The 26854-nt window shown below is 38.1% G+C and overlaps 1 protein-coding gene across 1 annotated transcript; it reads left to right on the top strand.

Annotated features, from left to right (window-relative positions):
• Positions 1 to 756: 756 nt before the first annotated feature.
• Positions 757 to 24901, top strand: cpne2 (copine II). Its single transcript, XM_084408804.1, has 16 exons — positions 757 to 1027; positions 6016 to 6218; positions 7930 to 8109; positions 8277 to 8351; positions 8438 to 8509; positions 8602 to 8685; positions 8822 to 8911; positions 9655 to 9753; positions 10489 to 10572; positions 11002 to 11061; positions 14603 to 14736; positions 14844 to 14898; positions 15790 to 15841; positions 15959 to 16092; positions 23884 to 24120; positions 24677 to 24901. The coding sequence occupies exons 2-16, from the start codon at positions 6045 to 6047 to the stop codon at positions 24782 to 24784; spliced, it is 1638 nt and encodes a 545-aa protein (XP_084264930.1). The 5' UTR covers positions 757 to 1027; positions 6016 to 6044; the 3' UTR covers positions 24785 to 24901.
• Positions 24902 to 26854: the final 1953 nt, after the last annotated feature.

The following is a 26854-nucleotide window of genomic DNA, read 5'->3' as shown; positions in this document are numbered from 1 at the left end:
CACTGGTTAGGACAATATATCAGTTAAATGTATATCAACTAAATCATCCTTGAAAATAATAAAATAAATACAGAACTGAAAGTAAGTGCTAAAAAATAGTATAAACTGCTAAATCATACAAAAAAAAAAACTATGGTCTACCCTTCTCAAAAATTGGGCCCTGGTCAAACTTGTTTTGCATACTGCAGTTTTACAGCTAGATGGCAGTAAAGCAACACTAGTACATACAGATGCGAGTCCCTTTGAATGTTTTATCTGGAAATACAGTTCACCTGGATCAAATCACACATGCCAGTCACTATGATGGCATGACGTGATGTACAACATAATCAAGAAAAGAAAATAAAGCACGTTGCGTCCTGGCGTTACAGCTGTCAACGATGATGATGACAATGACGAGCAAATCAGTTCAAAGAGTCAATATCTTCATGGTCTCTGGCAGCGCCTTTTATATATATATTTTAATTAATTATTTCAAACATTACTGACAAATTGAGTAGAATGAAACAGTAGACAATATCCGGTTGTGATTTATTTTCTATAAAATATAAGTTTCCCTCACAAGTTGTTAAGAACAATGCGCGCGCGTTTCCGTGCCCTTTAGCAAAATACATCAAGATACGAGAGGCACAAAACACAAATGTGTTACTTTCTTTTCTTCTAATCCTCCTGTTTCATCTTTTTTTTTTTCGATGGTGGCATAGCTCAGAAGAGACTAGCTCATGGTAATGACAGATGAGAACACGGGCGGAGTTCAGAGCTGTGAAAACTAACTGTTGGTTCATTGAGCGCGCGACTCTGGAGTCTGCACGCGCTTTAACTGGGCGAAGCGCTTTCTTCTTTAACGCCGTTTACCTTCTGATACACGCATTGGGATCTCTTTTTTTTTTCTTTTTTTTTTTTTGGCTGGATAATGCAATCAACCCACAATCCTTTTGACACGCAGAGTTGCTGCCACCAACAGTAGAAATAACGACAGAAGACGCTGCAGAAAAGTAGGTTGCGTATTGCGCGAGAGCTTCGAGAGGTGAGTTATTATTGAGTTATACAGTGACTTCATGAAGTAATCATTTCGATCCGCAAACACGCAGGGTTTGTTACATTTTAACGTGTGAAAGGAAGTAATATAAGCATAAAGAGTTCCGGTGTAAGAAAACAACAAACTGACAAACCAAAATGTCGAATAATAAGTATGCCATTACAAAAGCATCAGAACAACCAAAGACAACTCTGAACATTTTGAGATAATTGCGTCATACAAGCGTTACCAAAATGATAAAAAAATGAGAACTCTTAAAAATACAGTTGGCAAGTTCTTAGAAATGTCATCTTTGAAGGGTGAATTCAGATAAAAAGGCAATTCCCAATGCCAAAGGTCGCCCAGTTTAGCTTCATTCACTCTAATCCTGTTGATAGATTTAATGAATCTAAAAATGTCAGGTTGTGTAACCATCTCGTACCCTTGTATTTATAAAATACTAATAATATTTGAAAACAAAAAAAATAGCAATAAAACACTTTGTCAACTTATGCTCGCAATTGTTTTTCAAGCCTTTCCATGAGATGCTCATCATAGAAGAGGTGTATGCAAGTTCTCTTTGAATGGATTGCATTTTTAATGTAATTTAGAATAACTTAATAGATTCAGCCCCCCAAAAATGAGCAGCACTTCATTGATTTAGTTGCTGTTTCATTGACCCAAGTTTTTTCAATTGGAGAATTTTTAACTGCATGTAGAGTAGACTGCCACAACCTCCATTCATATTGTTCTCAGTCATCCATTATACACTTTTTTTTCCCTCAACTGCATGGCTCAACACCTTATCATAGAGTAAACAGGATGTTGCCCTTTGTAATCTTTAAGTGAATATTTTGTATGACAGTTGAGCAAAAGTGTGATGCTTAAACTGTAACACAGTCACATAGATGCTTGGATAATAATTAAAAATATTACAAATGAATCAGTTTTTAGTAAACAAATGAATCGCAAAAAGCAAACGTACAATTAATATTAATAAGAGAATATTTACTTTGACATTAAAGAGCAAATTGAAGTGTGAATTGACATCAGATACTTTAGATCTTCCTCTGTGCTGCTAGTTTGCACATTTTAATCCTATGAACCGTGAAGATAATGCATTGTAATTGTAAAAGTCCACTGAATGGAAAGTCTCGATGTGCGATTTACGGTGGTCTATGTTCCATGTCTGGAGGTTTGTCACACAAACACAGGAAGTCCGGTTAAATCACTGTTATTTTGGAGTGTTGCAAAATAAATTACATACACTACAAAGAAAGGTTGTGTCTATGGGTTACTTCTCTTCTTCCTTTGAGGGAATGTTTAGGATTTAATACAAGTCAAGCTTGCAATTACCACCTCAGTTCACAAAAACAAACTAAAATTGTTTCTACTGTAATTCACTCACCAAGGAAGTCTATGGGGCAAAGCAGAAGTGACGCTCATAATTTTTGGTAAAGCATTTAAATGAATTATTCCATACAAAAATGTTTTGTTTGAGCAAAAAAGTTTGTCAAAACAAACCTGTGATGATGAACTATATGTTTACAAGTAAACAGTGTATAATTATGTCGAATCTCTTTATTATTTCACATTTATATCAAACTTACTGCATTTACTTACACGGTCAAGACAGGAGTTGAAATATCTTATGGTATTTTTTCCCTCTGTAGTATAACATTACATAACATAACATAACATAACATCATCATAGTATAATATATACTTACCGGCCACTTTATTGGGTACAAATATGCATACAAATATCTTTCTGCCAATCGCATGGCAGCATCTCAGTGCATGTTGACATGGTCAAGACGATCTGCTGAAGTTCAAACTGAGCATCAGAATAGGGAAGAAAGGTCATTTGAGGGGCTTTGAGCGTGGCATGGCTGTTAATGCCAGACTGGCTGGTCTGAGTATATCATAAACTGCAGATCTACTGGGATTTTCACACAACAACCATCTCTAGGGTTTACAGAGAATGGGCCGAACTCACAATACATCGAACCTTGAAGCCGATGGACTACAGCAGCAGAAGAACACAAGATAAGAACAGGAAACTAAGGCTACAATTCACATGCGTTCACCCAAATTGGACAATATAAGTTTGGAACCTGTGCTTATGAGTTTCAATTTCTGTTGCAACATTCAGATGGTAGGGTCAGAATTTGGCATAAACAACATGAAAGCATGGATCCATCCTGCCTTGTATCAACGGTTCAGGCTGCTGGTGGTGTAATGGTGAGAAGGATATTTTCTTGACTCACTTTGGGCTCCTTAGTACCAATTGAGCATTGTTTAAATGCCAGTCTACCTGAGTATTGTTGCTGACCATGTCCATCCCTTTATCTTCTGGTGGCTACTTCCAGCAGGATAACGCACCATGTCACAAAGCTCAGATCACGTCAAATTGGTTTTGACCATGACAATGAGTTGACTATACTCAAATGGCTTCCACAGTCACCAGATCTCAATCCAATAGAGCAGCTTTGGCATGTGGTGGACAAATCTGCAGCAACTGCGTGATGCTCATGTCAATATGGACTAAAATCTCTGAGGAATGTTTCCAGCACCTTGTTGAATCTGTGCCAAGAAGAATTAAGGCAGTTCTGAAGGCAAAAGGGGGTCCAGCCCAGTTCTATGGTGTATCTAATAAACTGGCCGGATATCTCATAGATGCCATTAGCAGTGCAAGTCTGATGTTTTTCATGATCCAACAATGATCTATTTTATTTCTACAGTCCGCATTATTTATTATGACTTCAGTGTGAGCAATATAATCATTGTAATGGTTAATAAAATCATAACAGCAGACTCCATATTTGATTATAGCCCTACACTTGTTTTCCACTTGTTAATGTCGAGCTGTGTATGATCTGGCACTGCATCTTGGAGATAAGTGATGAAGGGTTGAGTTGATGATCACTTAGAGGTTAAGTCATCTTGGATACGTGTTGCCATTTTGACCTCAAACGGCGGGCTCATGTCAGGATAAGACACTGAATGATTTATGGACATTGGTCCTGACAACAGCGATTACATTAGGAAGCAAGGTTAAGAGGAGGGTTAATCATTTGCGGAGTGTTTCTGATGTTGGACGTACTCCACTTGTCTCATCCGGTTGTGCAATTTCTTGAATGAGATTTAGTTGAGACTGTGTATCTTTTTCCATGACATCACGGTCATGTGGAACGTGTCATTATTCTGGGAATGGTTACCAACACCGCTGCACTATATAATGGTTATTTGAATACAGAGTACATTTAGAATCCGAACAATCATTACAAACTCAAAGATGCCGTTTTGGGATGGAAACTTAGGTGAGTTTTTGTCTTATCTCCCAGCTTATCAAGACATGTTTCCATTGTAAGATGTTTGTCCACAATGGATTTTCACCATAATTTTCTTTTTTTTTTTTAAAAAAAAGCAAACATTGAAGGTATGGTGAGGTAGGCTACTAACAATGAATGTGGATTGGACAAAATTTTGGAGGGTCAATATTATAATTTTTTTTCTCTCTAAAATCATATTAATACAGGTATTGTTTGTCTTGTGTCTACATGTCTGAAACGGTGAGTATGTTCATGTTTATGGATTAGCCCCATTTACTTCCATTGTACAGTGCCTCACTGTAACCAAGATTTTAGCTTTTTGGAAGAAAGTTTACATAAGTTGACATTTTTTAAATATACTTTTTTTTCCCAAATGTGTGCCAATGGAAATGATGCGCTGTACTAACTTGGATGAACTAGTACCTCTTGTTAACATGATAAATCGTAGTGCTACAGGTGATGTATTGTAACATGATTGTGAAGTCATTTTCACTCATGCTTTGTCTATGGTGGTCACAGCCTAATTGTGGTTTGTGACATTAACACAGAAAGAGACAGTGGTACATCAGTATCTAAGCAACAAGAGCCCTCGCTGTATTCCTCATGTCCTGGTGTGAGGCTCGTGTTCTGTGTGCGCGAGTGTCTGCGTGCAATGATGCGTGTGGAAATCATAGTGTTTTCATGTTTAGTGATTATTTGAGGAGTTGTTTGTCAGGGCACCGTGAACTCAGACGTGTGGCCAAGTCATTTCTGTCAGAAAAGGGCAAACAATACTGTGTAATTCATTTATTTACAAGGTTCCAGTATCCTAATCATATATTTTTCCATTTTACCGTTTAAAATTTGTATTTTTTAACACTGTAAAGCCTGACATATGGAATAATACTAAAAAAAGAATAGAAAATGCATATGTTTCTTTGTGGAGTATTTTATGTGATACATCAGGTTTTTATGGCTTATAGTAGGATAATTTGATGCTCATACTTGAAGTGAAAAAAACCCACCTCATTTTTATTCTGATGAGGCCCAAAATTGAGCAAAATATGCAATTTGCTGCAGTTGATAATATTCATATGGCCCAAAAGTTCCGATAGCTTATAATGTAAATCAATGAGATCTTTATAACATTATGGCTGAAAATTTACTTAAAATGCATATAAATATCAATTGTCACTCTATATCTCCCAATATCTTAGTAAGAATATATTTTAATGCTTAGTTTTATGATCAAAGGTCTGTAGTTTTTTTTTTATTATTGTGGGGGGTAAAACATAAAATGCAATGCAATACAATGTTGATTAATATAAATGTTCCTCAAAAGGTATCATTTTAACATGATTTTTTTTCTTAACATGATGTATGAATTATCAAGTAAATCAAGTTTTTAGAATAATAATAAAAGTAATTTTACTTGCTAAAGAAGGCATTTAGATTCTGCACAACGGGTTTTTCAGCAAAGTTTCGATTATGTTGGCTATTCAGAGGCCTTAGAAATTTGCATTTCAAATTTGATACAGTGGGCAGTATTGCTTTTTAAAGAGAATTAGACATACACTGAATTTCAAAAGTCTGAGACCACTGGTCAAAATGCTTGTTATATCAGCATAACATAATAATTTGAGAGAAAAACTTTGAATTGAAATAATGTTTTGTTGCCCGCAGGGTGCGGGAGAGGAGGTACTCTCATCTCCATGGCCCATACTCTGGCCTCGGGCCCCGACGCGGGTCCTGCCATTGGGACCCAGCACTGCATCACAAAGGTAGAGCTCTCCGTTTGCGGCTCCAACCTGCTGGACCGTGACGTGGCATCCAAGTCTGACCCTTTCTGTGTTCTTTTCCATGATGTGGATGGCAACTGGGTGGAGGTAAGGAGTGATGAAATATGTTCATTTTCCACCTTACCTTCACAGAACAGTGGAGTTATTTTGGTTAATCTTTAATCAAATCTGGTGTAGTTAGAGATAGAATGAAGAGAGAAGATTGACATGTGAATATGAAAGAACAGAAGATGGAATTGGGAGTGTTAGAGATATCTTAGGGGACAAAAAACCCCAAGTTGGAAGCATAGAAGCTGAAATAGCTGGCATGTAGGAAGCAAAATATAATAAAAACATGAACCAAAGAGGAAAATAGGTTGCAGTGAGCACACGCGTCCTGTACAGTCTCTACAGGACCATGCCCTCAGCGGTCCGGTCATCGCAGGCCAGTGCTGCCAGTCGGTAGGGCAAGCCAGTTCATGAAATCACTCTTCCATGGTACACTGTAGCCATGGAAACACGGGGGACAAACAAAGGAATGTGTTTGTAGAATAAAAATGCATGGTTAAATGCATTTTAGAACATGATATTAAACAAATATTAAACAAAAACGCTGCCCAAGCTCTCTTTCATGTTCTCATGATCTGTACACCAGTATAGTAGTGATCGTCCATAATGCAAAATAATTTCATTCTTATTACTGTAGTATTTAATAATATATTGCATATAAGTATATTTGGTAACACTTCAGTTCTCGCTATTAACTAATTGCTAATTAGCATGCATATTACTAGGATATTGGCTGTTTATTAGTCATTATAAAGCCTTATTCTGCATGACCATATTCTACATCCCTTAATCCTACCCCATACCTAAACTTAACAACTACCGTACTAACTATTTATAAGCAATAATTAGGAGTTTATTGAGGCAAAAGTCATAGTTAATAGTGAGAATTGGACCATAATCTAAAGTGTGACCATATATTTTTCTATATAAATATATACTGTTGTGCTGTCTTTAATTTATGCTGCCTTGAAGTTAATATTTTTATTACACTAATATTTTATTACTCTACTACAGTAATGAGAATATATTAATGGTCAGTAATGGGAATTACATATTAAAAAATAAATGACAAAAAAGCATTACAAATGATTACAAAAACAATTTACACAATTTTTTTTAGAACTTTGAAATGTTCATGAAAATAATGTTACATTCCCCAAAAAATCATTATATTTTTTATGCATAAAAAGTGTTTGATTTGATTATGGAGTGAGATGTGACTTGAGAATATTGGTAAATTAATCAGCCAACCTGATATATTGAGCTATAATTAACTTTTAGCATTTCAGTCTCTTTTCACTTAAAGTCGGCATGAAGCGGAAGTTGAGATAGCCTTTTCTTCCCTATTGTGATGTATATCCGAGTGAAATGAAATGTAGAGTGGATGACTGGATTTCTTCCTCTGGAACTGATTGGACCGTAGGGAGTTAAGCGTTGCTAACTAAATGGAGGCAGACCTGAATTCCAGTTTGCAGTCAGTTCAGTTGTGATTTGTGAAGGATATTTAGATTCGAGGGGGAGTTGGGTGTTGACGTTTCTGATAAAAGATTACAAGTGCACATGAATTAAAAAAATAAATAATGATGTGCACGGATAAGTCATTTTCACGCAATTTTGATTTCAGGATGACTTATTAGTTGAGATCCACATATTTGAATTACACCACTGAAAGACACATAATGTGTTGTATAAAGTTGCTAAAGTTGGTGTAAATTCTGATAATCACCTGTATTTGTATATGTCATTTCAGCTGGCCCGAACGGAGACGGCCGTGAACAACCTGAATCCAGTATTTGGTGTGAAATTCCAAGTGGATTACCACTTTGAGGAGGTCCAGAAACTCAAGTTTGCCATGTTTGATGAGGACAAGTGCAGCAGCCAGCTTTACGAACACGACTTTCTGGGCGAGTTCACCTGCACATTGGGAGTGGTACGGTAACACTAACATATTTTACCGGCTTCCAGATCAATCTGCTGTGTGCTGTTTCACATCACAATAATTGGATAATCTTAAGCTTTTATGATCTTAGTTATGATAAATTAGCTCTCTGTATCGCCTCTACTTGTGCATTTATCGGGCCATCTGTTCTGTTTTAGATTGTGTCAAATAAGAAGCTACATCGACCACTGATTCTGGCTAATGGCAAGCCAGCAGGGAAGGGGGCCATCACAGTAAGACACCACATAACACACCATAACAGACATATGCATTGATAGAGTTCGTACTAGAGCATCACGATATGCTCCGTTTTGTCTAGATAACAGCCCAGGAGTTATCCGACAACAGAATAATCACCCTAACCATGTGTGGGAGGAAGCTAGATAAAAAGGTGAGTTAAGAGGTTGTGATAACCATTCAAGCACTTTAAAAAGCACTCAGCGATAGCAGATGATGACATTTTTGTTTGTGGCTGTTTTTCAGGACTTTTTCGGTAAATCAGACCCCTATTTAGAATTTCACAAACAAGGGGATGATGGAAAATGGATGATGGTTCACAGAACAGAGGTACGATGCTAAATAGACTCTATGTTGCTGATACTCTCATTTATAGACAATTTTGTTCTACAGTTTTATCAGATGTTAAGCTTGCGGTTCAGCCTGTGTTATTGAAAATAATAGCCATTTGTGTGTGTGACTTCAGGTCATTAAGAACACTTTGGATCCTGTATGGAAGCCTTTCACTGTGCCTCTAATCTCACTTTGTAATGGAGATGTGGAGAGAAACATCAAGGTTTGTGGTTTATATATTAAGTACATATTATGCTATCTAGTACTAAACATTATTTGAAGCTTTACAAATTAGATTATTATTATAGGTGAAAAAAGCTGTTTTTCTTTCATCTTCTGTTTTATTTAGTAAGAATGCATTAAATTGATCAAAAAAAGTGACAGTAAAGACATTTATAATGCTACATAAATTATATAATATAATACTACAGAAATATTAAGCAGCACAACTGTTTTCAACATTGATAATAATAAGAAACTTTTCATCAAATCAACATATTAGAATGATTTCTGAAGGATCATGTGACACTGAAGACTGGAGTAACGACATTGCCATTAGAGGAAAAAATACTTTTTTTAAATATATTAAATATAAAACAGTTAAATTAAATTGCAAAAATAATTCACAATATTACTGTTTTACTCCAATTTGGATCACATAAATGCAGCCTTGATGAGCAAAAGAGACTATCAAAAACTTTAGAACTTTATTATATCCAATCAAATCGCAGCGTTAGAAGATAATTTGTTACACTAAAATTTTTACATTTTCTGCTGTAACAAAATGTCAAAGCTGCTCTTTTTCATACAACAAAAAGGGATGATGATTGCTTGCTGTCAAGATTGTCTCATGTGTTATCTCACCCTGATGACCCAGAATTAATTCTACAAAAGAGTTCAACAGCCTCCCTTCCCTTCCACATGTTCATACGTGTCACAACTCGCAATAATTGTGTGATGTCACAGGTGCTGTGCTACGATTACGACAACGACGGAGGCCATGACTTCATCGGCGAGTTTCAGACCACCGCCAACAAGATGAGCGAAGCACAGAACGCAGTGGAGGTGGGCTTGCCTTCAATTAACACTGTAGAGAATCATAATTTCCAGAATGTAGAAACTAAATGCGTGAAGTAAAGCTTGGCTCACATTAATGCCTGCCACTCTTGCGCCAGAATACTATGTGAGTACTAGCTATGCCTCATTATCTGGCATAATGAAGCTGAGAATTAGTGAGTGAGAGAGGGAGAGACAGAGAGAGAAGGAGAAAAGAGGTGGGAGGGAGAAACAGAAGAGTGTATAACTGGCTCTTTTGAGATGCAAATCGCTCTTATTTTACCGCTGCCTTGTTTACCAGAACAAGCATTGTGTGTTACCAGTCACACTTAGGCAGAACATGCGTAAATGTTCTCCTGGAGAAAGAGTAAGTGTACTAATTAACATCCTTTCACTGGTTTCAGGTGCTGACATTCTGTTGCACAGCCTTAGCTTAGAGATATGATGAATTCTGTGCCATGTTGTAAAGGCATCGAGTGCCCGCCCGCAGTGGTTGTTACCCCTCGGTGTTCACATTTCACTCGAATGCTCACACTAGAATTCACAGATCATGCTGATACTTGTATTATCTTTTCAGAATAGACAATGTTGCTGTATGGTTGCAGCAATATCAAAATTTTATGTCTCAAATTTGCTTAAGGAAGACCTTAAAATGACATTATATATACAGTATATATACATACACACACACACGCAAAATAGAAATGATTTAAAGTGGACAATAACACTGCTCTCTGTTTACAGGTTGAGTTTGAATGCATTAATCCCAAAAAACAGAAGAAAAAGAGCTACAAAAACTCTGGGATCATAATTGTGAAGTCATGTAAGGTAAGTAAATAAAAAGGGAAAGCAATTTCACACATTCGCTATGCACAGGCAACAAAAAAAGTGGTGTTAAATACATTCTGCTTGCACATTAAAGCACCTTCCTGGTTCTGGCTTATTTAATTACATTTATATTACAAATAAAAGGCCTTTAATTGTGGCTTCGCTGTAAGGACAGATTAGTTTAATAGTGCTAAATCCCCTTTAAATAACATGTATTAACATCAGCACAAAACACCTGTCAGTCCTGCACCGTCACATTTGAATCACCTCTACTGATGGATTCAGGCATTAAAACAAAATATGACTCAGTGGTTCTCACTAAATCTCTATTTGAACTGAACCATTTTACAACCTTTAGCTTAAGGGAATGTCAAAGGGTTGTTACGTGCTATATTTATGTGAATATAAGATGTATTGTTCCTTTGTTAGATTACGAGAAACTACTCGTTCCTGGACTACATTCTGGGTGGCTGTCAGCTCATGTTTACTGTGAGTATGATAACGTCACCTCTGGAATTAACTGCCTGTTGTTTTTTTATTTGTCACAGTTTTTGAGGGGAGGGGGGTTCATGCATGCAGAATGCAATAACATCATTTGTATGCAGATGATTTCGAAAATATATTCTGTCACTGACAAAAAATCAGCTGAAAAGCACAATGGCTGAATGCAATCAAGAAGGTCGAGAAGAGTCAGATTTGTATGGTGGATCCATTTGATCACTGAATTTTGAGCAAATGATGGTTAAAGTCAAATTTGTTGAATCCGATAGACTAAAAGCCTTTTTTCTTTACGTGTACGCTGTCCAGTTGAGCAGGCTCTATATATGGTTCCTTTATGTGACTCAATTGCCTTCACCAGTGTGATTGGTAAGAAATGATACAGAAAGTGAGTGAAATTCACAGGTTGCTATAGTTACAGTGTGCTGCAGTGTAGAGGTTCATGTCTCTCATTTGAAACTAAAGACAGAGAGACAGGGGGATGTAAAAAAAAAAAAAGAGAGAGAGAGAGGGAGAGAAAGCGAGAGATGCCGTGTGAGCCTCTGAACAAAGGAAAGTGATTTCGATATTTTGTTTGCGTGATACACGGTTGTTTGTTGCCCTACAGATTATGATAAGGCCTTACCATGCAGATTTCACCAGTAGGGCAGTTTCTGTATAGATTATTATTATTTAAAAATCTAGCTTTTAAAGGATTAGTTCATCCAAACAAGAAAATATTGTCAACTTTTTATTCACTTTTATATTATACTAAACCTGTATGATTTTCTGTTTTCTGTAAAAAAAATAATCAAATTTTGAATAAAATTTTCCATCCAATAATATTAAACAGGGACTGGTCATTTCGAGCTTCAAAAAGGAAGTCAAAGCATCATAAAAATGGTCAATACAGTGTTCTGTAACCATAAGATAGTTTTATTAGCTCACTCAAAGCATCATAAAAATGGTCAATACAGTGTTCTGTAACCATAAGATAGTTTTATTAGCTCACTCAACCCTCAAGTGAGTGGTTAGTTATTGAGTTGAGAACGGATCAGTTTGAGGCATGAATGAATCATTCAGGTTTTGTGAACTGAAACAATTGATTCAGTGAAAAAAAAAAGATTCCTCAAAAGAAGAGTCTCAAAAGAAGGATTTGTTCATGAATCAGACATCACTACTTAGATTAAGTAACTGATGGCAAAATTTTTATTTTTGGATGAACTGTCTCTTTAAGTTTTAAATATAGACAGTATTTGTGAAGACATTCAAACGTTATCTGTCTCTAATTTTTCCAGTGCTTTTCTTCAGAGCTGCAGCTGTGATCTCAGTTTTCTGTTCTTGTGGAGCTTCAGTGCAGCTGTTTACCAAGTGCTCCTCACAGCATCTTTATAAAGGCAGTCGAGATCAGGGTTCAGCATTGGGCAAACACTCCTGAATTCAGCATTCAGAAGCAGTGTTTTCTCTTTATATTGAGGCTTTTAGGATTTTACTCACGGTAGGCCAGAAAATTGCACAATTCTTGAGAGAAAAATTGGGGAAGGCCTGTAGGTTATTTTTGTTCATTTTGAAATAGAATGTTAGTTGCGGTCACTAGGCTATAACTCATTTTAAGCTCTGCTTCTTTTTAAACAAAAAGTTCACCCAAAATTGAAAATTCGGTCATTTATGGTGTGATGGTGGAGGCAGTTAGCCTGGCTCCGCCCTCCTACGTACTTCCGCTCAATTTTCATTTTCTTTCAGTACTCTGTCTGGGTTTGCGGTATATTCGTGGGTTTTCTCCGGCCAAATTTTTACCGGTCCAATCAGCGAACAGAGGGAGTGGCTGAGATCGATGACGTTGAGGTTGTGCGCTAGTTTGAGTTGTTGGGTTACGTCACGACCTAACCACTGGATGGCAGATCCAGAGTGGCTCTGGGCAGATCCAATAGTTTTAAACTTCAACAGAGTACCCGCCTTCAAGGAAGTTAACGCTTGTCAATGGAGAGTGGCCAGACTCTCTGTACAAATGAAATGTTCGAGAGTCTGGTAGGACCAGGCTAGGAGGCAGTGCCGGTCCTCCCCATACACAAGTACTCAAGTTGCGTAGGGGCTCCGAACCACCAGGAGGCCCCCTTGCTCTCAAAGATGATATAATGCCTATGGCTGTGATTAATAGAATTTTAGTTTAATTTTTGATCTTGGTTTCCAACGATTATGAAAACACAATGCCGCATTCAAAGTGGTGCGCTGTCGCCTTTCCTACGTAACATCCAAATCAGCCAAATCATGTAATGTGACTGTTGTAATCAGTCTCATGCCGGACTTGCTCGATTCTAAAAAGGAGTTAAAAAGCGTAAGCGGCTTTCTGTGTGCGCATGGACAAGAATAGGCTACTTTAGGCTTCTGGCGTGTGCTTAAACGGAAAAATACACACAAAAAATAAGTCTGAATGTCCGTCTTGGGGAGTTTTAACTTAAACGCATTCAGTTATGTCTTAAGTGAACATAAACAGTTGGGAAAGTAATCAAATGCTTGTCTTAAAGGGATAGTTCACCCAAAAATGAAAATGCTGTCATCATTTACTCACCCTCATGTTGTTCCAAACCTGTATGATTTCCTTTCTTCTGCTGAACACAAAAGAAGATATTTTAAAGAAGGTTGGTAATTAAACAGTTGCTGGTCCCCATTGACTTCCATAGTATTTTTTTTTCCTACTATGGAAGTCAATGGGGTCCATCAGTCGTTTGGTTACCGACTTTCTTCAAAATATCTTCTTTTGTGTTCAGCAGAAGAAAGAAAGTCATACAGGTTTGGAACAACATGAGGGTGAGTAAATGAGGACAGCATTTTCATTTTTGGGTGAACTATCCCTTTAAAGTGACAGCAGATTTCAAATGAGGGAGAGTTAATGACGACAGAATTTATATACTGTGAAGGGCGTTTAGTATATTCCATATTTATCTATTGCAAGAAAGGTACTCTCACAAAGAAATGGAAAATGTGAAGTTAACAGTAGTAACAGCCACACCAGAGAAAATATAGTAGACATCACTTTGGTTTATACTCATGTGCTAAACTTCACAGCTCAGTCACCCGGAGGCCATGACAGGCAATGTGAGGATGACTACAAGAAAGGGCACCCTCATTCTGTCACCTCCTATTCCCTTCGCCCTATCATTACCACTCTCTTCCCTTTCCTTTCCTTCATTAATCTGTTTTCAGCCTCAGGGGGAGTGATCATCCAGTGGTTAGGTGTGCTCTAGCAAGTGTGAAGGTTAGACACTGGTCTCTCTGCACTGGTAAATGTTTCTTGTAAGCATGTAGTCAGAGAACATGTCTCCTGGTTCATGACTGCCATAGGACAGAGCTATCAGATCTCAGCTTGAGCAGATCTGACGGTTCAACCTCCCTCGGTGATAACAACATCGCCTTTAGCTAAGAGCTTTGATGCCCCACTAACTGAGGGAAAAGCTTATGAAATGCATCGTACTAACAGCTGCTTGTCTTTTTTTATAGACCAGCCCAATTGGCACACATTACCGTATTACATTGTGGATGTGTGTTTCTCCAGGTTGGCATCGACTTCACAGCGTCCAATGGAAACCCCAGGGAGCCGTCATCTCTGCATTATATCAACCCAATGGGCAGCAACGAATATCTGTCTGCCATCTGGGCTGTAGGCCAGATCATCCAAGACTATGACACGTATGTAACAGTGCTTTTAATAAAAAACACAATTTAAAGGTCTACATATGGCCACAAAAGCAGTGTCTGGTAAAATCACACTTCTCCTTCACACTTCGTGTCCACAGGGACAAAATGTTTCCTGCACTTGGATTCGGGGCTCAACTCCCACCCGACTGGAAGGTAAGAAAGATTGTCCGTAAATGTGCGTGCATTTTTGTCAATGTAAATTTATTTTTGCATGTTTATTTTTGTGCATCTCATACCAGTTGCCCTTTTAAATAATCAAATGGAATTGAATGTGAAAGCCTGCTAATGCTTCGGAACTGTGAAATGGAAACAAGAGTGTGAAGTGCAAGACAGAGAAGAGGTAGATAAAGAAAAATGAATAATACTCACATATCCCAGTGATTATACAACTGTCATCCCATCTGCGTTGCCATGGCGCTGAAGTGAATACAAGGAAGTCTGAGGGGGGCATTTCACAAGGAATAAATGGCACCCTCCGATAGCGCCGTTTACTTGCACACGTTGCGTTTGTATTAGCACCCAATTCACTGAAAGGAAGTATGCAAATGATACCAAAAGTGCTCTTATCTTTGACACTTCTTGTATATTCTCAGTAATAACATTCTTCTCCATCATTTGATCATCATTTGATGAATAACTGCTGTCATGATCAATAGAAATGGTTCACTTCTGTAATAAGCCGAATTTACATCAAATAGTTTTTATAAGAAACTATATTTTTGAGCATCAAATCAGCATCTTAGAATGATTTCTGAAGGATTATAAAACATTAAAGACTGAAGTAGTTGGTACATTTTAAAATATATTAAAAAAGAAAGTTAACATTTTAATAATATTTACCAATATTACTGTATTTTTAATCAAATAAATGTATTCTGGGTGAGCATTAGAGACTTCTTTTAAAAGATCTTAGTGACCACAAACTTTTGAATAGTAGTATATATCATAAATATATATTAAAAGTGCATTAGCTCTTTATTTATTAATGGATTATTTTCTTTTCCAGCTACTCTTATTGTTGTTCTTTTTCTCTTTGTATTCCAGGTATCCCATGAATTTGCAATCAACTTTAACCCCACAAACCCCTTCTGCTCAGGTGAGGCTCACAAACATCGTATTTTCAAATAACTTATTGTCCATGCCTGTAGAGACAGGATAAAGTTGATGTGTAGAGTTACAGTAGCTTAAACGATGGTGTTTTATATGCATGCAGGCGTGGAGGGGATCGTTGAAGCTTATTCCAACTCCCTGCCTCACATCCGCTTCTATGGACCCACCAACTTTTCCCCCATCATCAACCACGTGGCCCGCTTCGCTACCCAGGCCCTCCAGCAGGACACTGCCGCAGTAAGTACCTAAAAGTTCAGGAGGAGCATGGTTTTTCTGCAGTGAAAGTAGGAAGGAAGCCTAGTTGGTTAAGCTAGTCTTGTGCTAGAAACCATTCATTGCTTGGATGGACTTCATATTTACTGTTTTGGAAGTACATTTAGCTTGTTTGTATTGTATGATAACTTGTACATTGAATAAATTATGGATTTATCAGATAACTGTCTGAAACGCTTGCCATCTGTTGGCCATGGCAGTCTCACATGTGAAGCTAAAGCACTTTGGAAATCCCTCTGGATGAGAGCATCTGCTAAATGTTTTAAATGCAAAAGCAAATGACTGTCTCATGCATTTTGCCTGCTGTCACTGTTTAGCAGTTTAACAGTTAATGGCCACTCGTTAAATGAACAAAAAGGCTTGTCCTCAACAAGAGTAGTGCCGGACAACAAGTCTCCATTTAAAAGCATCATTAGACTCATTACATCTCATTACTTTTGTCAACTTGGCCCATAAGACTATGAGGAAACACTGGAGTGGATCCACACACACTTTACATAAATCTCTCCACTTAGAGAAGAACAGTACTACTCTGTGTCCCCCCTCAGACGTTGAGTGGAAACTGTGAAACTCCTCGGTTTCTTAGATATGTGCAACATTTGAGCGAGGCACAAGCGAGCAGACTAGGGCTCACTCTCTTCTGCCATAGCACAATGTGTCTGTGTTTCATCAGGCAGGGTGTTCCCACAGCTTTCCACTTGTGAAGTTTAGCTCAGTCTGTTAACTTCCTGTTAGCGTGTGCAAAATTTGTTTCAGTCTCAACTGTGGCTCTGCAATTGCCTATTAGCTCCAGCTGATTCTAAGCTTGCAATTTTGAATTAATCACTAACCTAATCAACTGTAGATTGATTTTAAAATTAACATACTTTAAAAATCTCTCACTTTATCTGCAGCACAGACTATTTTACTGTTAAATTGACTGTTTTGCTTCGCTGTACTCAAGGAGAAGTACATACGATAATGAAAATTCTGTCATCATTTACTCCCCCTCATGTCATCGCAATATTGTATGACTTACTTAGGTTTGGAGTACAAAAGGCGAAGTTAAGCTGAATGTACTGGCTGTTTTTCTTCTCCATACAATGAAATAAAGGGGGCAGTGAGTGTCAAGTTCAAAATATGCATCATAGAAGAAGAACAAAACCTCAGCACTCAGATCTCACATTTTGTTACTGACATGCCAAAGAGTAACAATTTTGAGCAACGACTTTTATGGTACGTTTTATGTCCTTTCAGGAGCTTGACAGCCTCTAGTCACCATGCATTTTTATTATACCGTTCAAAAGGTCGGTAAAAAAATGTATCCCCCTTTCAAATAAGTGCTGTTCTTTTGAAGTTTCTATTTATCAAAGAATCCTGAAAAAAAAAAAAGCCACAAAAATATTAAGCAGCCCAAATATTATTAACATTGATGAACACTGAATAAATGTTCTTCAAATGTTTTTTTGAGCTGCAAATCAGCATATTAGAATGATTTCTGAAGGATCATGTGACACTGAAGACTTAAATTAAAATTATGCTATGCCATCACAGGAATAAATAACATTTTATTATATATTTTATTATTATATTAAATACATTAAAATAGAAAACAGTACTTTTATTAGTGTTTTAACAGTATTATCAATCAAATAAATAAATTGGTGAGCATAAGAGATTTCTTTCAAAAACTTAACAAAAATCTTAACCATTTTTCTGCATTTGTATTTATAGAGAGGTTGTGTATATGCAGATGGAAAAGAAGTCAGTTATCCAGTCTTGCCGGTGTTGTGTGTGTGGGATGGGCGTGCCTGTGTGGTTGTTTGCAACAGGACTGACCCTGGCTCAGCAGAGCCTAATTGCTCCATAAAAGACACTCACAAAATGTGCCTTTGGTTGTTAGTTCAAAGTCTGTTGAGGGGCTTTGAACAGCACAGTGCACACAATTTCTCCTGCTCTTATTATCAGCCCTGTGGAAAACAACCATTAAAATCCCTTTTCAATTAGAGCTATTTATAGAAGTAGATTCGGCGAACAAATGCTCTCTCTTTTTCCCCAGTTGTTCTTGGGTTTTAATGACTAATGAGGCTGCACCCTCAGGTCTGTTCTGTGTAAAGGCCAGCAGCAAGGCCAGCTTCAGAGGAGAAGGAGAGCGGAGCGACGCTTTTCATTTGTTGCGAGGGAACAAAGCTACACAGAATGCCAGTGCAGTCATCATACCGACGATTGGCATGGCACACAAATGTGCTCCAGACTTGATTAGAACATTTATAATTCTAAAAATGAAATGTTTAAATAAGTCGAAATTAGATTTTTGTATCAAATAAAAGGGTGACATGAAGCACATAAAGCCTCTGAAGGCTTTTTCATTGTATTGCATGTATACAGTACACACACACACACACACACACACACACACACACACACACACACACACACACACACACACACACACACACACACACAATCTTTATAATAATATAATATTAATACTGTTTGAATTATTTTCAAATTGTTAAGTGTTTACATATCATGGTATACATTTATGTAATTTTTCCATTTATGGAATATTTAAGTAATTTGAACTTAAATTTCATTAAACTGACTTAAAATGAATTAAATCTTGTTTAACTTATAAAAAACAGTTGAAAATTGCGTAACTTAATTTGGTGAGTTAAAGCAATGTAAAAACATATGTTGTCATAACATTTCATCATATTGATCATATTATTTTTTACAGTGTACATACATTGTACCTTTATTTAAGGCCTTTATTTAAAAATCATTGTAATAAATTACTTTACATTTCGTAGAATTATATATTAGTATACATAGATAAATATATAAGCAGTGTGTGTATATATACAGTATATACTGTTTATATATATATATATATATATATATATGTATGACTCAGCTGCTTACAGGGTTAAAATAAATTAAAATAAATCAATGACAGCCAATGAAATATGTAATTTACATAGCGCTATCTCTCCTGGTGCTGAATAAAAACATCATGTCAATCAAAACTATAACCTGAGATGAGTGCAGGCAGTTCCTCTGGTGGCAGATCATGAGCTGAACACAGTGCTGAACTCACACTTCTTAACCAAATGCTTGGCCTGGAAGGAAAACTTAATAGTTAGTTATTATTTAACCTCCTTCAGGAGAGCCTAGAGCGCTTTCTATCCCTAATTGCACCCTGTCACCTCTAAAAGATAAAAATGGGTAGTGAAGAGAGATAGAGAAGAATAGAGCCTTAATGCAGTAGGAGGAAGATAGTGCTCTGGGCTTGCAGCGTCTCTTAAAGCAGAATGGGTTTTGTGAACTCCTCAAGTGTGCCAGTCATTATTTGTCTTCACTACAACTGAATGGCCAAGGGACATATTTTAGAAATTTGAAGCTGATGAAGAAACTTCCAGAGAATGGTTTCCAGATCAAGAAATGTGGTTTCGTAAGTGCTGCATTACGGGTGTGTAAATTTTGTGCTAGAACACTTTGTGAGGCAATCAATCAATTATATGTGTCTGTAAATGTTCAATTAAGCGGCGTGTGCGTCTCTGCTCTGTGTAATGAGACGCTAATGAGCCTGTCTGTTATAGCACATCAAAAGCCCAGACTTCAGAGGCCACAGCAGGGAGGAAGAGGTCGCTGTCATACACAGTCCACTGCTGGTGACGCTGGGCAGGGACCGCAAGAAGCCCAGCTGCCAGCGGATAACTGTGTTTAAGCCTGTCCAAACAGTGTCTTTGTAAAGGTTAGGGAATCCAAACGAATTAGGATTGTGTGCCAACGTGCTTCCTGCATCATCTTGGGGTTTTTAGTTTGTTATGTGTTGGTTATTTGGATGATAAGTGATAAGACAGCTTGTGTGACTTCGTTATGTTCTGAGTGAGTATATTTAGGACTGTTAACACAGTGTCTACAGGAAGCGTTGCCCACAGTGTCTCAGCAATACAGTATGGCTGTTAGGGCAGGGGGCACAGCCTCGTCCCTTGTTCCCTTACGCATGAATGTACTGCTCATTTGGTCATAATACACCTAAGGAAAGAGGGCACGGTCTTGGATTTCTGTTTCAGATGAATGTCCACTGTTTATGTTGTCTTCTTGGTAATAATATTCTGTAGGGGTGTAACGGTACATGTATTCGTCCCGTACCGTACGGTACGTATCGCACGACAAATACATTCAGTCACAGGCGATCCACACTCCAATCCAGAAGGGGGCGCGCGGAAATGCAACGCTGTTTGCTACCAATAAAAAACTCAGAAGAAGAAGAAGATACTATGATTGATGTTTACATCTCTCAACCAGTGTTTAAACTGCGGAAAGATACAATAAAACAGCTTGAGTATAATATCTCACGTAGCATTACATTTACCTCAGGTATTTAGTGATGACAGCAGGTTAGTTCACTAGAGAAATGAACTCTAGAGAGAAGCATTTTGTATATGCACTATATTAGCCTATTTATTATGTTTACTTAACCTGTTAGTAACGTCTTAATTATCCTGTTTAAGGTATGTTTAAATAAATTTGCTCCTGCTGTAGCCTACCGAACCCATACCGAACCGTGACTTCAATACCGAGGTACGTACCGAACCGTCATGTTTGAGTACTGTTACACCCCTAATATTCAGTGATCTCTTGCATAATCCATATTTATGAATTTTTAGGAATATATAAGTGGTACTTGCCTGTTCAAAAATCGCCACCATGATGGTAGTGTGCTCTGGGGAACACTTTAGCATGATGTTTTATTATGCAACGCTATTTGGAGGCCCTTGACTCAAAGATTAGTTGTCCACAAGAGTGTGTACTGTGATAAATACTATATTTTTTATCTCGGCTCACCACAGTGAAAAATAAAGAACAGTTTCCCGTGCGGTATGATTATTCAGGTCACATCACCAGCTAAATTTAAGGCCAATTAGCTTTTAGATCGGCCTCTAAAGCCCCAGTTCCTTTGTGTAACTTTTGCTGTGGCAGATCCAACTTTCTTCTTTCAGAGAGTGTGTAGTTAGGCTGGACTCCTGGAGGAAGTATTGAAGTATTGTGCCTATGAATTATGGTTTGAGAGACGGGCAGCGCTCCATGCTAAGTGTTACTGTCAGAGAAGAGCTGCCACGGAGAGCAAGAGGGAGGGAAAGTGACAGCGTAAATCCCTCCACACATCTACTCCAGCTTCTGTCTGCCTGTTTTGTGTGGGGGGAGGGCCGTGAATTACAGCCCATAAACGTATCTTATTTTTCTTCACTCTTTCTTTGTATCTCAGAGTAAACTGTCGGATTTGGGGCTAGATGAAATATCTGTCATTAGCAGCTCTTGCTAAATACTGTTGTTCATAAGTAAGGGTTAGAGGTTTTTCAAAACGTCAAATCATTGAGCTTGGGCTCTTCTAAGCGATTATACAGTATATATGATTTTCACCAGGCGGATGATAAAAAGGGCAAAAAAACATTTAGATTAAGAATGAACTCCATGTCTAGGGCAGAGAAAATCATAGAAATGGCACTTTTTTACTTTGGACTTGGGTAAGTAAACCCCCAAAACACCTCCCAGAACACTTTAGTAACCCGCTAGCAACTACCTAGAACATGTTAGCAACAGCTTAGCAACAACCCAGCAACTACCCAGCCACATAGCAACTATCCCAAACACCTAGGCAACTACCCAGAGCACCATCGTGGACTCCATGTCTGGCCTAGAAAATCATGGAAATGTCTCTTTTGAAATGGGACTTAAGTAAAGCACCCTGAACACTTCAACAATCTGCTAGCTACACCCTAGCAACAGCATAGGAAATACGCGGAGGCACGGGCGCGGATGACAGTTCACCTCTGGGTCTCTTCCAAATGGAACGGACAAGCGGGGGGAACGGGGGATCCATATAAGTCAGTCACACCTCGACTTTCTTCCAAATAACGCACATTTCATTCAGAATATTATAAATACAGGCCTCTATATTTCCTGCACATTTTTGTTTTTCTGAATTGTCTGAATGGCTAATAAAAATAGGTAATACAAAACGATTACTTGGTCACCACCACCAAGGTGAATTGGTTTAGTCTTGACTTCTGGTCGTGACTCGTGAGTAACAGCAGAGCCCGTCTACGGAGAGCCTTGGCACTCCCTATTCAGCCCCATTGTATTGATTTTGGTTGCAGTTCCATTAGAATTCCACTGGGGGTGATCGCGAGCGAGTGCAGACTGAATGGGAGTCAATGGGGCTATACGGCTAAATGTGTCTCTTTCACCCGATTGCCGTTGAGAAATCTCAGATTTTATTGTAGGCTTTGCAAGTTCAACATAGGTTATAGGTCGAAAGTTGAATGAACGAGTACTTATTTCTTTTCGATTTCTTACAGGTTGAGTTGTTGTTGCCCATAACACGCTAGCATTCTGCTAATGACGTCAGCATTCTGACGTCATTGACATTTTAAAAGACTTTTTAAACCAAATAAGTGGCTCTAAAAAATCTAACACCCAGCAATGTGTAATTTCTTTGCATCTCCTTTCGAATACAACATTCAAATTACTAGACAAAAAATTATATCCTGAGAAAAGTGGATTTTGAGGGTTTTTCACCATAGACCTCCATTCATTCTGCACTCGCTCGCGAGCGCCCCCGCATGGACAGAGACGTGTTACTGCAACCAATCCAGAACCCGGAAGTAAGCAGAGAGTGCCAATTCTCTTCCTATTAGACATTCTCTGGTAACAGTTGGTATGGGGGGATCAGCAGGGAAAATCTGTTGATTGTCGTCGATGTCGAGTGCCAAATAAGAGATGGACAAGAAACGTCAAAGCCATCAGGTGCGCTCGAAGGGGGGTCTCGCCCAGGGTGTAATTCAATGTAGAACCGCCACTGCTACTGTAACTTACATCCTAGCAACTGCATTAAATAAAAGCGTTTGTTTGCCACGTGTTAGTTTCCCTACATCTTGAAACCTTGGGAACAATCTTTGATAGATGAACAAATGTTTTTGGTCATCACATTAAAAAATGGATCATATTTAGAGCTTTGAAGTGCTGGAAAAAGTGTGACGCACTTGAAAGTCCTTGAAAAGTGCTTGAATTTCACTCTCAAAAGGTTGTACGAGCCCTAAAAATTTCTGCCACAATACCATGTTTACAGTTACAGTTAAATCCATGGTGAATGTTGGTGATTTGTGGACTGAAAAGCCAACTGTTTTCGTTCATGGCACAGTGTTTCTCCTGTTTTCCACATCAGCTCTGTTTGATCTGGTATGGTTAATAACTGCTCTGAATTTGAATGCTTCTTACTAGATCACGCAGTAGCGATATTATTAATACTGCGGCAAATTCAAACGCTTTCTCACTGGATCTCTCAGCACTGTGTAGTAACGGTGTCGCGTGATGTTTCTCATATGCAACAGAAATGACAGCTCTTATCAGTTGGCCAATGTGGTGGTGGCACCAGTGCGACCTCTAACAAATTTAGTCGCAGCGACAGAAAAAAGTCACTAAATGCGAACATTTGGCTGCAGTCTAGAGCCCTGACTCTACCAGCCACCCAGAGCACCCTTGTGGCGCCGTGTTCTGTATTGGCAAACCCAATCATTTTCTTTGAAAATGTAAAAATCAAGTTACATTTACAGTATCGTAGACTCTGCTTTTGATTTGAAACGATTCCAGGAAATGCACAAAATTTGGTTCATGTGCTATTTAAGAGTACAGCACTGGGATGAAGAGATATGTGAGCATGTGACCTTCCACAGGCTCCTTTTATAGTTTCCCTTTCTTCTTTTGCAGCAATACTTCACACTACTGATTATTACTGACGGAGTGATCAGCGACATGGACGAAACACGTCACGCTATAGTGCAAGCCGCCAAGCTTCCCATGTCCATCATTATCATCGGGGTGGGCAATGCCGACTTCACCGCCATGGAGTTTCTGGATGGAGACAGCAGCGTGCTGCGGTCCTACACAGGAGAGGAGGCGGTCCGAGACATCGTGCAGTTTGTCCCATTCAGGGACTTTCGCAACGTGAGTCCGATTCCCTCTCTCGCTTGATCTCTTGATTCTACACTGGTTCAGTTATGTAAAGGTATGACTGGGTGCATGATTCAATGCTTTAAAAATGCATTTATTATCTCAATGCAGGGCCAAAAAGTCTTTATCGAGCAGCAGCATTAAACTCTCAATATTATGCAGATGAATTGACCCAGAGGCTTTAGCTGACGCATATAATCAATATTTCTGTTGCCACAGACCTCTGGATAGTTTCTTGTTGTTCTGAAGTGAATCCAATACTGGATCACGTATGTAAACAGAATCTTCAGTAGGAGTACGAGTAGGCGGTCTGTGGGCCATGTGATTTCCTCAACAGCAGGAGGGAACGGGCAGCACTGCCTCATTTGGGCTCCATTCAGAGGAAATTAAAATTCATTTAGCTTAGAGAGAATATGGGAGGAAACAGTGCCAACATTCACCGCCACACAACCGAACGTGTCTGCCATTTCTCCGACAAGTGTCCACTGCCAGCTTGTACTTAAATATGCATCCTCAATGATGTCGTTGCGTGTGTTTGTTGTTCTCGCAGGCTCCGAAGGAAACTTTAGCCAAATCCGTATTGGCAGAGCTGCCGCAACAGGTCACACAGTATTTCAAACAGAGGAACCTGTCGCCTAGCAACACAATGCCGGAATAAGAGCCGGAAGCCTGAAGTTCACACTGCATGTTGCCAAAACCTGCTAACTGTTTACAAACCCTCCTTGACCAATTCAATGGATAAAGTGCATGTTTTTTCTGTACATAAATGTTTTTATTTATTGGTTTATATATATAAATATATATATGTATGACGAATTATCGATTGAAATGCAACGGCCATTTGTGTGTCTGTCACAAAATATGTAACAGTGTTTGGCTGAATGTAACTTTATACTAACGTTTTCTGTGTTTTAAGAGAAGTGAAAGCTTAAGAGTACTTTTTATGTAGTGATTTGTGTTAAGTGATAAGCGTATGGTGCCATGGTCAAGGTGGTGTTGTTGATTTTTGTACAGTTTTATCAGTTGTTTATGTTCCACTCAGGTCAATAAATTTCATTTGAGAAAATAATGACTGGCTCACACATCACATGACGCACAAACGCATTGATTGGGGAACGGATTAGAGCTGCAGGTTGTTAGTGAGTCACAACAACACCTTCAAGTAACACTATTTCTAAGTGTTCAAGCACTGCTGTTCTTTTAGAACACTTTGCATAGATCACTTTGATCTAAATCTAAACGGACCACATATACTTAAAGGGTTAGTTCTCCCAAAAATGATAATACTGTCATTAATAACTTCACGTCGTTCCAAACCCGCAAGACTTTCGTTCATCTTCGGAAAACAAATGAAGATTTTTTTTTTAATGAAATCTGAGATTTCTGTCCTTCCATTGACAGCTACGCAACTACCACTTTCAAGGCCCAAAGGTAATAAATACAAAATATTAATCTCCAACATGCGTCGAGTTGCGTGAACGCACGTTCGCGATTAATATTTTGTAAATAAAGTGGTAAATGATGTTTTTTTTTGCGCAAACAAAGCACTCGCTTCTTAAACTTTAGGCTAAACCACTGGAGTCACATGGATTACATTAATGATGTCTTTACTACCTTTCTGGTGCTTGAAAGTGGTAGTTGCGTAGCTGTCAATGAAGGGACAGAAATCTCTCAGATTTCATTAAAATTATCTTCATTTGTGTTCCGAAGTTGAACGAATGTCTTACGGGTTTAGAACGACATGAGGGTGAGTAATTAATGACAAAACCACAAAAATGTCATTCCAAACCAATGTGGTTAGTTCTCACACATCAAGCAAGCACAGTTGAGAATCCGTGTTTACCATAAATTCTATGTATGTGCTTTGATCAATGTTTATATATGAATAAAAGCGTAAATGAAATCTGTTCATCATATAAAGAAACTTTTTGAAGCAAGAAAATTTCTGTTGCATGGACTTTCAATGGATAAACAACTAGGGAATATAAAAAATGTCTTCATTGGTGTTCCTAAGATGAATGAAAGTCTTAGAAGTAACTGATAACAGAATTTTCATTTTTGGGTGAACTATCCCTTTAAAAAGTAGCCAAATACTGTAGCTATTTAGGCATTGTTTTAGGTTACTGCAGCCTATTAAAAATCTTCATTAACTCTATTAATGCCGATTAATGTTAATATTAATTAAAAAAGGTTAATTTTACTTTAGTAAATAATTGAATCACTGAAATGCTTTCGGGGGCGAAATTAACCTTCCCCCTCAAAAAGCCTCCTAAAAAGTGTCTCACAGCATTTCAAGCAGGAGTAATTCTCCAAAATTAACTACAAATGCATTCAAGTCTGGCTCAGTTCTCGTATGGAAATTTTTCACAATCCATTAATTTTTCCACACTGAATATTCAGTTTCACTCAGAAACTCACATTATCACAGAACTAAAATGGGTCGTGAATGCGGTTTTATGTAAAAAAAAAGAGAGAAAAAAGGCCAAAAACGTGAGAAACACATTTATTTTCCATTCTGTCATCACTGGTTATTTATTCCCAGTGAACAGTCAAACACAGATTCACGTCCTTTATAGGGCACAGTTCTTGAAAATTCCAGCATTCTTAGCATTGCAGCATTTTGTCTTAAAAAAAAGAAAAGAAACATCAAACAAATGTAAAATTCAACCAGGACTTTTAAACATCTTCAAACAAGCCCGTAATATGTCTGCTTTGTCCTGTGATGGTC

This window comes from Rutilus rutilus (genome assembly GCF_951802725.1).
Source record: "Rutilus rutilus genome assembly, chromosome: 5".
In the NCBI taxonomy this organism is placed as follows: domain Eukaryota; kingdom Metazoa; phylum Chordata; class Actinopteri; order Cypriniformes; family Leuciscidae; genus Rutilus; species Rutilus rutilus.
This window is presented reverse-complemented; position numbering and strand designations above follow the sequence as displayed.